At 37.7% G+C, this 13,207-nt stretch overlaps 1 protein-coding gene across 1 annotated transcript in view; it reads left to right on the top strand.

Moving 5' to 3' along the window:
• Positions 1-1,337: 1,337 nt before the first annotated feature.
• The window catches only part of LOC122073329 (two-component response regulator ORR21-like), an 18,084-nt gene continuing 6,214 nt past the window's right edge, over positions 1,338-13,207 (top strand). Inside the window, exons 1-5 of the mRNA XM_042637905.1 lie at positions 1,338-1,959; positions 6,929-7,081; positions 7,163-7,561; positions 7,763-7,839; positions 12,291-13,205. Of these exons, the coding sequence (XP_042493839.1) occupies positions 1,776-1,959; positions 6,929-7,081; positions 7,163-7,561; positions 7,763-7,839; positions 12,291-13,205 (1,728 nt within the window). The 5' untranslated portion in view covers positions 1,338-1,775. The remainder of the gene's footprint in view (positions 1,960-6,928; positions 7,082-7,162; positions 7,562-7,762; positions 7,840-12,290; positions 13,206-13,207) is intronic.

Raw genomic sequence — 13,207 nt, 5'->3', positions numbered from 1 at the left:
TATGTACAATTGAGATGATGGTGATTGTTATATAAAGATTCATCATTTTCAAACATAGTTTAATTGATTTAAACTTGCTTAACTTGGGTTGTGTAGGCATAGTTTAATTGATTTGAGTTCCGTTGGGTTAAAGATTGAGTACCTTAGTAACTTAGCTACTTCCATATTTGGCTTAATCCATTTTAACTATGAGATATTTCTTTACTATATCCATCTTTGCTTCATTTTATTGGTATTCATTTCAAGCACACATTTAAAAGGCCAATTTTAAAGTTGACACATTTAAAGCCTGTTTAAAATTAAATAGGTCTATAACCCGATTAAGGTCCGATTAAAGCCTAAGACCGATCGACCCGATTATCAATCATACCATACTCACACTAGCTAAGCCCGTTTAACTAAATAGGCGTTCACGGTGCAACCTAAGATATTGGTGAGCCCGATTAGACCCGATCGAGACCGACCCAACCCGACCAATTGACACCCCTACTCCATAGTAGTGATTATAGCCCTAGGCCTAAGCCCTCATATGAGAAAGGTGTTTTTGTAAAATCAACAAATGATAATGGGGCATGTCAACTCAAACCCACAACTAATCGACTCAAACGGTGATGGGACAAATGCTTCCTTCCACTAGGCTACCAACCCCTTATTAATTTTTCAATTTGATTTGATTTCTTTGGATGAAAATGATACGTTGTTATCACATATAAGATATGTATACAAAACAAATCTAGCCTTATTGAAACTACTTCATAGGTCTGGTGAACAAAACCACCAAACCCGTAGAAAATATGTTTTCCCTAAACATTTGACTATGTTTAAAACTGAGAAAAGAAGAGAAGAGAAGAGAAAAGAAACGAAAGTAACAGAAATAACATATCAACATAACAGGATAAAAATCGTAATAATACTAATAATGAATAAATGTGTCTAATCTGTTTCGGACATCAGTTACAAATCGATCCAGGTATCAGAATCTTGGATCCGACGAGGTATCTGATCTTGACCCAAAGAACATTTTGGTTCAGGTTCGATGGCTGTGGTCCAACCAGGGTCATTGAGCCAGCAAAGCCACAAGAAAAAAGCTGATAATAAAGGGGAGCCAGCATCTGAACCTGATCTGAGCCAAGCCGCAGCTCCAGACTGAGAATTCTGCGGCGGGGTTCGCTGCCTCTTATGAGGAGTCAGTGACTCAGTAGTACTCACACAGTCACAGTCACTAATATCTCTATATTAATAATTAATAATTAATTAAAAAATATATATCCATTTATTATTAATTAATTAAAGAAACAAAAGAGAGCTTAAATCGTTTACGGAGGTTTTCTCCACTGGCTCTCGCTGTCTTTTTGGTCGTCCTTTCTCTTCTTTTACTAATATTCTTTTCTTCTTTTTTCCTTTCTCTTTGAAAGCCTGAAGCCGAGGTCGTTTCCTCTGGATCAGTGGATCGGGAGATTCTGACCTCAAAGTGAGTTGTAATTGGTTGAAGATTCTCGTTTTATAGAAGAACTAACGAAGATTTAACAGTGATTCCTTTCCAGATCTGTGATTATTTGAGCTCAGAGTGATTCGGGATAGAGGAAAACAGTCTTTGAAGGTAGATAAAAAGGAAAGATTTTTAGATCTGGTGTGAAATGGTGGTGATGTCGATTTCACAACCTGTTCATAGGAAGGATCCGCCATGGTGGAGGATCTAGTTGTATTGAGCTCGTTTGGGACGAAAAAGAGCTGGGTTTGAACTTTGAAGGGTTTGTTGTGGATATTCTCTGGTAATGGCTACTGTGCAGAAACTGTCGGCGACGAGTCTTAGTACGACTGCTAGTAGTTATGGATCTTGTAAAGCTGATACTGCTGCAATAGATCAGTTTCCTGTTGGCTTGAGAGTGCTTGTTGTGGATGATGATACAACCTGTTTGAGGATTTTGGAGCAGATGCTTCGGAAATGCTCGTATCGTGGTAAGTTCATCTTGATTTCTCTACATTTATTGCGTGATTATGGCACCTAATTTAATATGATTAAATTTGGTGCCAATTCTGTTTAGTGGTGGAGATGGGTGTTCGTTGACTTTTGTTTCAGTAGTCCAACTTAAGATGTTATTTGGCGTTCTGGGTTTGTTGTTGGGATAATTCAAATGAGTGGGTCTTCGTATTGGCCACTGAGTGGTTTTGCCTCTTTATCCCTGTGTGTGTTGTTGAGTATGATGGGAAGTAGGATACTTAGTTGACGCCTTATGAGTCATGGCAGATGCGAATGAAGGAGGTGGTTGGGGGCTAAAAAAAACCATTTCTTTGTTGAAGCAGCTTCCTTGTTGCTTATGGGCAGTCCTGGGTATTCAGAGGGACCGGGGATATTTGTTGTCTATGTTCCAGACCTAATAGTTTTGTTGACTCTTCCATTCGTGTTCTGAGGCTCATCCCTACTCTTCTGGGTATGGGAGGGTAGTAATGGAGTGTGACTCCTCTTTGGTTATGTGGTGGTTTCTGTCTTCCTATTCTTGCCTATGTAATCCTTCACATCCAAGAAGTGCGGATAGGTGGTTGTCTGTTTGAATATTTCATACCGTTTGATTCTGAGGTAGGTTGTCCTACCGCATTGTAGATCAGTTGGCAGAAAGTGCAGTCTTGGGAAACTGTTGTACCAGAGTGGGACATTGATATGGTTTCTGAGTTCGACATCAATAGATGTTTGACATGGAACATGCTTTGAATGTTATAGAGATTTAATTAGAAAATGGAAGTTTCAGTTTTATGTTGGACATGTACATGGGATGTCTAATCTTGCTAGCTATGGAAAACGAAATATGCTTCTTAAATAGCGTTGGGAGATTCATCATGAAAAAAGGAAAAGAAAAAATTATGAGAGCAACACATCTGAGGTCATATTTCAATCTTCAACTCTATTCTTTCTTTGTGATTTCTCAATTATTAGCTAGTTTCATTAAAAAGAATGCAATCTTCCCTACTGAATGGCAAGTAATCCCACACATCCAAAAGGCTTAGAAAGGAGGAATATAGAAAGCTTGTTTTTGGATCTGTAAGGAAAGCGATCTCTTTGTTTGAATATGGTATTAAGGAGTACAGAGAAAGTAACTGACCTTATGAGGCTTCTGAATGATTCTAACTCAGGATAATGCAACCAATGTTATAATTATTTTTTTTTTTGGGGGGGGGGGGGGGGAGGAGAGGGGAGGGGAGGGATTTTATTGTAGACACCTTCAGCGGGATGTAGAAGGTGATTTTGATTTGGCCAGTGTTGAGGGGACCCCTCTGGCAATTTAAACTTGATCTTATGTTTCATTTGGCAATGAGCCCTCATATGGAAATAGATGGTTAATATTTTTTTATGAAGGCTTCCAGATTATTTGCTCTTTGATCTGAACTTCATATCATCATAGAAGTGATTGTGGAGTGAGATTTTCAGGTGAACTTGGTAATGAGTTGGGAAGAAATATTAAGGGATATTTCTGGTGCCTAATTGTTATTTGTGTCATTACAATTTGTCCCTTTCTCTCACAAAGTTAGACACTTGGAAATGAAAAACAATTTTTTTTACTACAATGAAAGCAAGGCAAACTTTAAAAAGAGAGCGATCCAGCGCATGGGGCTTCCACTACTGCAGGGTCTGGTAGGGTCGAATGCACACTGCCTTATCCCCTGCAAGTAAGGCAATCATTCTACATGAAAAATCAATTGGGTTTTTGTTTCATTTGTGCTTTCTTCATGAATAATTGAATGTCAGAGTATGGGGTAAGGACTGAGACTGAAGCCAATGGCTTTGCGAAGATGGAGAACTGGGTTTTATAATTCAAAAGAGTAATGGGCATATGTGATGCAGGAGCATCTTGGGATATCTAATGGAGTTGTTAGATCTGTTCTTGTGTATTTGAGGTTTAATTATAGAATCAAGAGTGGTTTATGTTTTACAGTTATAAGGGGAGATTAGCTGGTCATAGGATATGTTTTGTGTGTCCCGTGTATGTGTCAGTAGTTGGCTATTGGGGTTCTCTTGGTATTGTTGTGATGCAGATTCTTCACCAAACTAGGCTTGTTTTATTAGGAATAAGCTTAGGGTTGGGTTGTATACGTGTTGGTCCTTCAGTCCATGTGATTTGGAGTATATTGGGCTACTTTTATGGGGTCTAAACTAGGGGTTCTATGGTTGCATACGGGATTCAGTGATTTGTTTCCTTTTTCTTTAGTTTCCTTTTTAGATGGGGATATTTAGTTTCTAATTTCAGTACCTAAATTAGTTTCTAATTTCAAGTCATTGTTAGTTTCTAATTTCTGTCTAGACTAGTTTCTATTTTCATTAGATTCTAATTTTCAGTTTTTAGTAACTTCTTGTAATCAATTTTTAGTAACTCAGATTTAGTAACTCTGAGTTACTATTACTTGTAAACCCTCCCCATCATTATTATAAATAAAAGAGAGCTCTCATCATAGAGAGACAATTTTGATTTAAAAAAAAAAAAGAGCTTGCTGTTGGTCGCTGCCATGCATCTACTGGATTTTCTGTGTGTGTGATCACAGAACAAGGGGCTGGTGTTTGATCTGGTCGACTCCTTGCGGCGTGAAGTTCAGGAGGGTTTCTTCAAGTGTTCTTTTTCTTCTTCAAGGTATTATGAGGCCCTATTACTGCCCTACTGTCACAGGTATTTAATTCAACCTTTTACTCAGTTCTGTCCAGTGATAAAGTGCTCTGCGAAGAAATCTCAGATTCTGTCCAGGTCTATTTCTCCTTCAGTTTGGTCTGAAATTTTGATCAGAGATTCCCCTCACCTAGGAAGAAACTTGATCCACATATGAGCCTATTCTCATCAGTGGTTTGTGAGATATATGAAATCACCATATTTTTGTCCTGTAGTGGATTTCTGAACAGAGGACAGAACCGATAGGGTCCTTTCTGTCCCCCTGTCTTTCTGTGATTGGTATTCTGGTTGGGCTGTGTTTGGGACTCATTATTGTGTCTGAATTAGTCCTAGTTGCTGGTCTATTTTCTGATTTGATAAAGGATCAGTTTTGGAGATCGATTTGACTGCTGAGAAATCCTTCTTCGTTATTTCTGGTTTGTGGAATTATTGTCTTATATAAGCTGTAATCTGGTTGTTCTGTAATTTAAAAGTTCTTGCAGTTTTGGGACTGGTTTGGTTGTCAAATCCATCCCTACATTATGTTGATTAGGATTCTTTTAATTTTTAAAATGTAAAATTTCTGCTCATCTATGGGCTATAAGTGTTAGTATTGGTTTAGGAAACTAGAGTCTTGATTAATTAGTGAAGTTAGTTGAGTCCAAGATGTAGAGTTTATTTGGATTTTTTTTTCTATAAATAGATATACCTACGATGGTTATGTGTTATTGGGGATTAATCCTTTTTATTTGGTAATGGTCTACCTGGCTTTTCCTCGTCTTTCCTCTATCAAATGAGAGGTATTTCCCTCCCTTCTCTCTCTTTCCCCACTGCTGGAGATTTTCTTTTCGTTTTTTGTTATACTCTCTCCTTTCGTTTCCCCATATTCTTCTCTTTATTCTTTTTGCCAGCACAACAGATTTCTCAGATGCAGTTAAATCATCTAAATAGGCTTATTTTATTGGAAATAAGCTTTGGGATGGATTATGTATGTGTTGGGCCTTTTTTTTTACTTGTTATTAAGTTTGTAAGTTAGGCTGGATTAGGATTCTATAAATCCAATCCAATATGTTTTGATAAGTATCTGAATTTCATTAATAGAGACATGAAATAAGCTATACAAACACCAAACATACAGTATACAACAACCAAAAACACAAAGAATAGCATAGTTGTCAAGGGGGTGCTTACGCAACAACTAGGCATCCAGGTGGCGTAGTTGGGGTTTGGGCGACTAGCACCTTACTGCAAGGCGCAAATACTTATTTATGTCAAATTTCATTTAAGTAAATATTTTTATATTTGTTATTTCATTTACTTAAGATATTATTTATAAATAAGCAAACACCCTCCTATTTGATTCTAGTAAAAATAGTTTAAAAATCAAATACCAAAAGGATAAAAAGGCAAAACACTAGTTCAAGAACAAAAACTGGGTTTTTGGTTGTAGGGGCAATTTTCAACTTTCAAATGCTGATGTTTTTCTCAAATTTGAAAATTTCATAAATATTATTGTGGTAAAATATTGCTAAAAACAAAAAGTGCATTAGAATAATATTTTGTTCTGATGTCCATAATTTTATTTTCACTCAATTAATTTTAATAACATTCGCGCACTTGAAAATAAGTTTGATCAGAACATGACTTTGTCAATACAACTCAGATTTAAGCAATCTTGGATTTGTTGGAAAGCTGGTTTTGTGCTCTACCTAATACAAATAGTATCATGTAAAAATAAAATCATTTGACCAGTAAAACTTATTAGAGAACAGGAACATTTCTCTAAATGTTGATTTGTGATGACTTGATGTGACTTAATGTTGATTTTTGATGACTTCTTGTGGTTTAATATTGATTTTTGATGATATATGGTATTTGTAGCCATACTAAATAATACTAGAAAAGAGGGGAAATAAAAAATAACACTTGGGTGCCTTCTTGCCTAAGCGCTTAGGCACCCCTCCGCTGCCTTGGGTTGCCTTGACAACTATGTCTTGGACTGCATTTTCTGCTGCATGAATGGCATCATGTCATGGATATTGAACATCATTTTCAGTCTGCAGGAATGGTATCTTTGTCTGAAAAGTTTACCTTTTAGCTTATACCATAAAAATATACTTTGGTGTTTTCATATTCTGCAGTACATGGTTGTGATTAATGATTTCTAAGATATGTTCTGGGTCTGGTGTAATATTGGTGTCTTGACTGCCTTCTCTTGAGATGGAAATATCAATTGTTGGAAGTTCTCAGTGAATTTCTTTCATCAGAAACAATGACCTACATTTACTTTGTTGCAGTTACAACTTGCTCCCAGGCTGCTATTGCTCTAGACCTGCTTCGCGAAAGGAAAGGTTCTTTTGATGTGGTAATAAGTGATGTTTATATGCCTGATATGGATGGATTTAAGCTCCTTGAACATGTTGGCCTAGAGATGGACCTACCTGTTATTAGTGAGTAATTATTTCCCCTTCCCCTAGTCAAATTGTATTGGATATTTTGGTTTATAATCTAATTTCATATTTCTTTCATAGTGATGTCTTGTGATGCAAGAACCAGTGCTGTGATGAAAGGAATCAAACATGGGGCTTGTGATTATTTGATTAAGCCCGTACGCTTAGAAGAGCTGAAGAATATATGGCAGCATGTTGTCAGAAAAAAGTGGAGTGAGAATAAAGAACATGAACAATCTGGTAGTGCGGAAGAAAATGATCGAACTAAACGAGGGGATGATGCTGACTATGCTTCTTCCATTAATGAAGGAACAGATGGCAGTTGGAAAGGTCAGAAAAAGAGGAGGGATCCTAAAGATGATGAAGATGAGGGTGATTTGGAAAATGATGACCCGGGTACATCAAAGAAACCCCGTGTCGTGTGGTCAGTGGAATTGCATCAACAATTTGTCAGTGCTGTGAATCAGCTTGGAATTGAGAGTAAGAGCCCCTGATTATTACCTTTCGCCTTAGTTTCTTTATCATATTTCTTATTTTCAAATATCATCTTGGGATTTAAGTAATCACATTTTGATAACACTTTGTAAATTTTCATTGTGGTTGGCCATTTATTTGTTCATTTCTTTATTATGTATTGTGCTTTGCCATTAATCTGATGAATTTCCTTGCTTTAATTTGCAGAGGCTGTTCCCAAGAGAATTCTTGAATTGATGAATGTTCCAGGTTTAACTAGAGAAAATGTTGCAAGCCATTTGCAGGTTCAATTCTAACTTGCCAGATTTTGATGTACTGATGATAAATGAATCAATAATTGGAAGACTTTCATGTAACTTTCTTTCTTCTTTTTCTTGTTTTCAGCTATATGGACATGAACTATTGAAGTATTTTCACTGTAACAGTGGTAATTTTAAAATAGTTTATGGTTGCCAAACTAATTCTCTTATTTGCTATTTAGATTTCAGTAGTAGCAATAACTATATATAATATTGTAATTTTGCACTAAAGTTTCCATATCACATTGAGGAATTTAAGGAGGTATTCACCTCCCATCCCCCAAGAAGAAGGCTAAGGATAACAAAAGTAAAATGAGATATTATTCTCCATTTTGACCTTAATTCAGAAATTCAATATAGCAGTATAGATATAATACCTCTACTAGAATCATTCCTGGGGATAACCTAAATCTCTGAAAGAAAAAAACAACGAAATTTTATAGAATAATTATAGGGATATTGCGTCTATAAAAAAAATAAAATTCTGATAGGTTAGTTGGAGAAAGTGAAGTTGGTTTGAATAAAAGAATAGGATCTTGTACTGCTATATCACTAAAATTTATAGATGCTTCATTTGTTGTTGAGAAAGAATTCTTCTATTTCATTGGACATTTGTAAAATATCTTGACATTGAATATACTGAACTGATGTCATCTGGTAGTTTGGTAGTTCCACTCTACTTACAATTGATGGTCATTATCAGGACCTTACGACTGTAACATGCGCAATGGATCATAACTGAATTTATTAATTTTAAGAGAATATGGTTACTTTTGAAGTTATATTCTTCTCTCTATTCCCTCAGAAGTATGGTAACAACAAAACCTCTATTTTTTTATTTCTCAAGAAAGATTTGTTGATCATATCCAAACAGAAATCTGATATATATATATATATATATATATATAGGGAGAAAGAACCTTGCCAGTCTGCTGTTGCCTATGCCCAGACACTGGTGGGCGTGAAAAGACCATGCTGTTCCCCCCTCCCCTAGTGCTGAAGATGCGCCTATGCTTAGACACAGGCGGGCGTGAAAAGACCACACTGCCCCCACCCCTAGAGAGAGAGAGAGAGAGAGAGAGTACACTCTCATCCAATCTTTACTCTAGTAATTGCAGTTATATCCCTGTATAGACAAATAAGGACAGAAGTACTCCTCAATGGTTGATAAACTATGCTCAACACTCTTTGATGTACATTGATGGGTGAGGAACCTGCAGTGTTTGTGGCCAGATTGTTCCCCATTGGGCCAGTATTTGTGGACCATATTCTGTTATATAGTTGAGCCATATTCTGTTATAACTGAATCCTACAATCTGTCCGTATGTAGCCATCGATCAGCATCTGGTAGAAAGAGATATTTAACAGATTTTGTGGGGCACCAATGTGCTTTGCTTGGAGAAGAATTTTCAAAAGATTTATTAAATATTTTTTAGGCGCATGCCTGCTTGCGTAGGAGTGATGCCCAAGATCTTTTTTAAGTTTGCTTTTTAGCTAGTTTCTATTCCTATGTTTAATATCTATTTTTCTATTAGTTTCTGTTTTGCTTCTATTCTGTAATTAGCAATTTCAATCTCTTGTAATAGGCTAGGGACCTAGGGCTGCCATGCGCAAGCCACCTTTAGACTTTCTTTCCTTTTGTATTGAGTATGGTAGCCACTGCTATAAACATGTAAGGAGTCTTGGACTCCCCCCATGATTTGAATGAATGAAAAGAAACTTGGTTGCTGTGAGAGGCAGTGTGAGGTGAGAGACCTTGCAGTGAGAGGCCTAGGTAAGAGTGGGAGGCTCAACCATTTATCCCTGCCCCTTTTTCTTCCTTGTTTCTCTACCCATCATTTTCTCTACTTGCTATTTTAATAGCCATCAACTGAGGGTACTGAGACACTGTTCTCATCCCTATTGTTGCTGTTTGATTATCAAGGGACTGTTCTAATCGATTCTCCACGGAAGATGAGTGTGAAGACTCATTTGTACTCTGTGGACTTCCGGTGATGGTGATTTCTGCAGTTTCTTTCAATCTCCTTCAACTCCAGATCGGGCCATCAATCTGAGTCTAGATTTTAGAAGTTTAATAATCATCCTAGGCCTCTCTTCTTCAATAGTGCTTTGAAGCTAATCCAATGGCTGAAGGTGGCAGTGGGCATTTTAGTTGCTAATTTGGATTTTTACTTTCTAATTCTGAATCACCTTACCTTCCTAACTTAGCATTCGGCTATCAGAATAAACTGAAATTCTTAGGAGTTATTTCCATTCACAAGTTGTACTCTTGACTGGAAAATTTGATGCATCAGACTCAGAATTGTTTAGGTACTAGTTCCGAGTCAGTTGCTATTTCTGAATTTAGAGCTCATCTTGCTAAGCCAACAGTGGGGGTTATGCTGATGTTTGTACTGTAGCTGAGGGCTTATGTTCATATTGGTTTCAGACCTGTGGTTACCCCATGTACTCATATATCTTATCATTGAATTGGTTTTAAGTTTATTACCTATTGTTCTGCTGCTGGATTCATATGTTAAGGTCTACTGTCATCAGTTCCTATGATCCTACTGTAGGTTAGGACGTCTTTGACCTAGTTCTACATTACTCCCTCTCAAGCTGGAGCTTATATATCTACATACCCAGCTTGTAACAAAATTGAATAAAGGGGGACCATTGAAATAGCTTTAGTAAAAATGTCACCTAGATTATTGGAATATTCGTAGGAGTTGAAATAACTTCAAGCATCACCTGTTACACGAGAAGTGGTAGTCACCCTCATATCATCAAAGATAGGATGCCTGGTTATCAGAAAACATTTCCATAGGCTTGATCAATAGAAATTTCAACTCGTCCATGAGACTTTAGCCACATCAATTCACATCTAGTGTGAATGGTAGCTCTATATTCTACTTCTGCACTTGAATACCGTATTCTTACATCATGTAACTAGACTTCCACCAAGAAATGCACAATATACTGGCATATATCTTCTGTCGTCATCAGCTCCGGTCCAATCTATATATATATATATATATATTTTTAAAACATAGATCACCGTATTAGTACTTTACCCTGTACTTATCGTGGTTGATGAGTTGATCTGAAGTTGTACCAAAGTTGCCGCTATTGAATTTTCGACCATTTTTTAAGGCTTTATATCTCCACGTGGGGAAATCAGATTGGGCTATAGCATATTAGACTAATAGATGGTGATTCGAACACCATGTCCACAAAATTTAACTGCCAAAAGTGCTGCCACATGGCATATATTTGGACTGCCAATATAAGCTTATCTCAATGGGCCATCAAGATAAAATGAACGGTTAGACTTCCGAGTCCAATGATCTCTGAGAAGCGTGGTACAAAGGTTACTAAGTTTACTATCATATAATGAGAATGCATGGACAAGTTCCACTGGTAGAATATTACATTGTTTTGTGGTCGTTGGAGTTCACAAATTGAATATCATATTATGAAACATGAGGATATAATAGTTTGTATTACATTTTGTGTCATCTGGATTTTTTTCATTCTGATTCCTGATATCTGGTTCAATGGCTTGACTGGATACTTTGAATGATATTTTGTTTGGTAGTTATTTTAGTGCAAAAATGCTCCAGGGTTGGTGTAAGTGGAAAAGCTCCCGTTTCATGATCTTATATTTGTGGTCAGGTTTTTGGCTTCTATCCTAAGATTATTTAGTATGGTTATTGACCTTCCACATTTTCCTTAGTTAGCAACATTCTGGAGGCTGGCTAATTGTGATCGATAAGCTGTGCAGTCATTAAATGCTAACACCAAGAATAGTCTGAGGATCATTCCTGCTGCCACCTCTCTGTAGTTCCCTAGTATGGTTAACCTGGATTGGTGTGTAAGACTTAAAGACTTAAAGTTACACACATTATAATCCAATGCTTGTGTATTTATTTGCGCAGTCTGTTGAGGTTGCAACTTCATTGGTTGGGGTAAGGCTGAGTTGAGTTGAGAGTATGTTGAGGTTAGGATGCAGTGGAGATGGCATAGTCATCTACATAGTCGTGAACATAGTCGTTATGGCAACCGAGGCGTTGGAGGGGCCTGGATGCAAGGGGACACCAACATGGTGATCAAATGCCTGCCTAGGCGACCAGACACTAGTTGTTAAGGTGCCTGGATGCCAAAACGGTCACCTAAGTGACGCCTTGACAACTATGGTCATGAAAACTATTAAAAACCATTTCAGTCTTTTGGTTCCTGCTAAAAATCTAGTGGTCCTTGAGAGGGGGTGACTGTTAATCTAAAACCTCACAGCATTATGTTCATTTTATGTTGTTAAATCAGCTGATGCATGATTTATGTCTGGTTTTCAGTTATACGAATGATCAATATGACGATAGATTATGCTTTTGGAAACTTGACAGACATTAACTTGAAGCTGTATTGACTACCATTATTTCTGATTTGTCAATGTGCAGAAATTCAGACTATATTTAAAGAGGTTAAGTGGAGTAGCTCAGCAACAAGGGGGGATTTCCAATTCATTCTGTGGGCCGGTAGAATCAAATGCAAAACTTGGTTCACTAGGCAGACTTGATATCCAAGCATTGGCTGCCTCTGGTCAAATTCCTCCTCAGACACTGGCTGCTTTGCAGGCTGAGCTTTTGGGTCGGCCAACAGGTGGCCTGGTGTTGCCAGCAATGGACCAACCAGTTCTTCTTCAAGCATCGTTACAAGGACCCAAATGCATTCCAGTTGAACGTGGTGTGGCATTCGGTCAACCCATTATAAAATGTCAATCGAACATAGCCAAACAGTTTCCGCAATCCAACATGTCTGTTGAGGATATTCCTTCTGGGTTTGGAACCTGGCCACCTAATTCTCTTGGTGCTGTTGGTCCTTCAGGTAATTTTGGGGGGCTAAACACTCAGAACAATAATATGTTGATGCAAATGCTACAGCAGCAGCAGCATCCACAACAGGGTGTGCTATCTGAACCCAGCCACACAATTAATGTTCAGCCTTCTTGCCGTGTTGTCCCCTCCCAATCATCGGCCAGTTATCAGGCAGGAAGCAGTACCGTTCCCCTCGATCAGAGCTCTAACTTTAATAGCAGTGCCATTATTGATTACAGCTTGCTTTCTTCTCAACCCAATAGCGTCTCATTGGGTATTGGACAAGTAGTTGATGGGGATCTCAAAAATACTGGTGTGCTTAATGGGTATACAATTCCAGCTTCTAATTCCTCGCCAGCGTCATCTTGTGCGGTCCGAGCTGACAACTGCTCAAGTTGGCAAGTTCAAAACTCATCCGTATCTTTTAGTACTGCCAGCCAATTGCCAGGGTTCATCTCTAATCCATGCGAGATTCAACACTGTTATGACACAAAAGCAGC

The sequence above is a fragment of the Macadamia integrifolia genome, chromosome 1 (genome assembly GCF_013358625.1).
Source record: "Macadamia integrifolia cultivar HAES 741 chromosome 1, SCU_Mint_v3, whole genome shotgun sequence".
NCBI lineage: Eukaryota > Viridiplantae > Streptophyta > Magnoliopsida > Proteales > Proteaceae > Macadamia > Macadamia integrifolia.
This window is presented reverse-complemented; position numbering and strand designations above follow the sequence as displayed.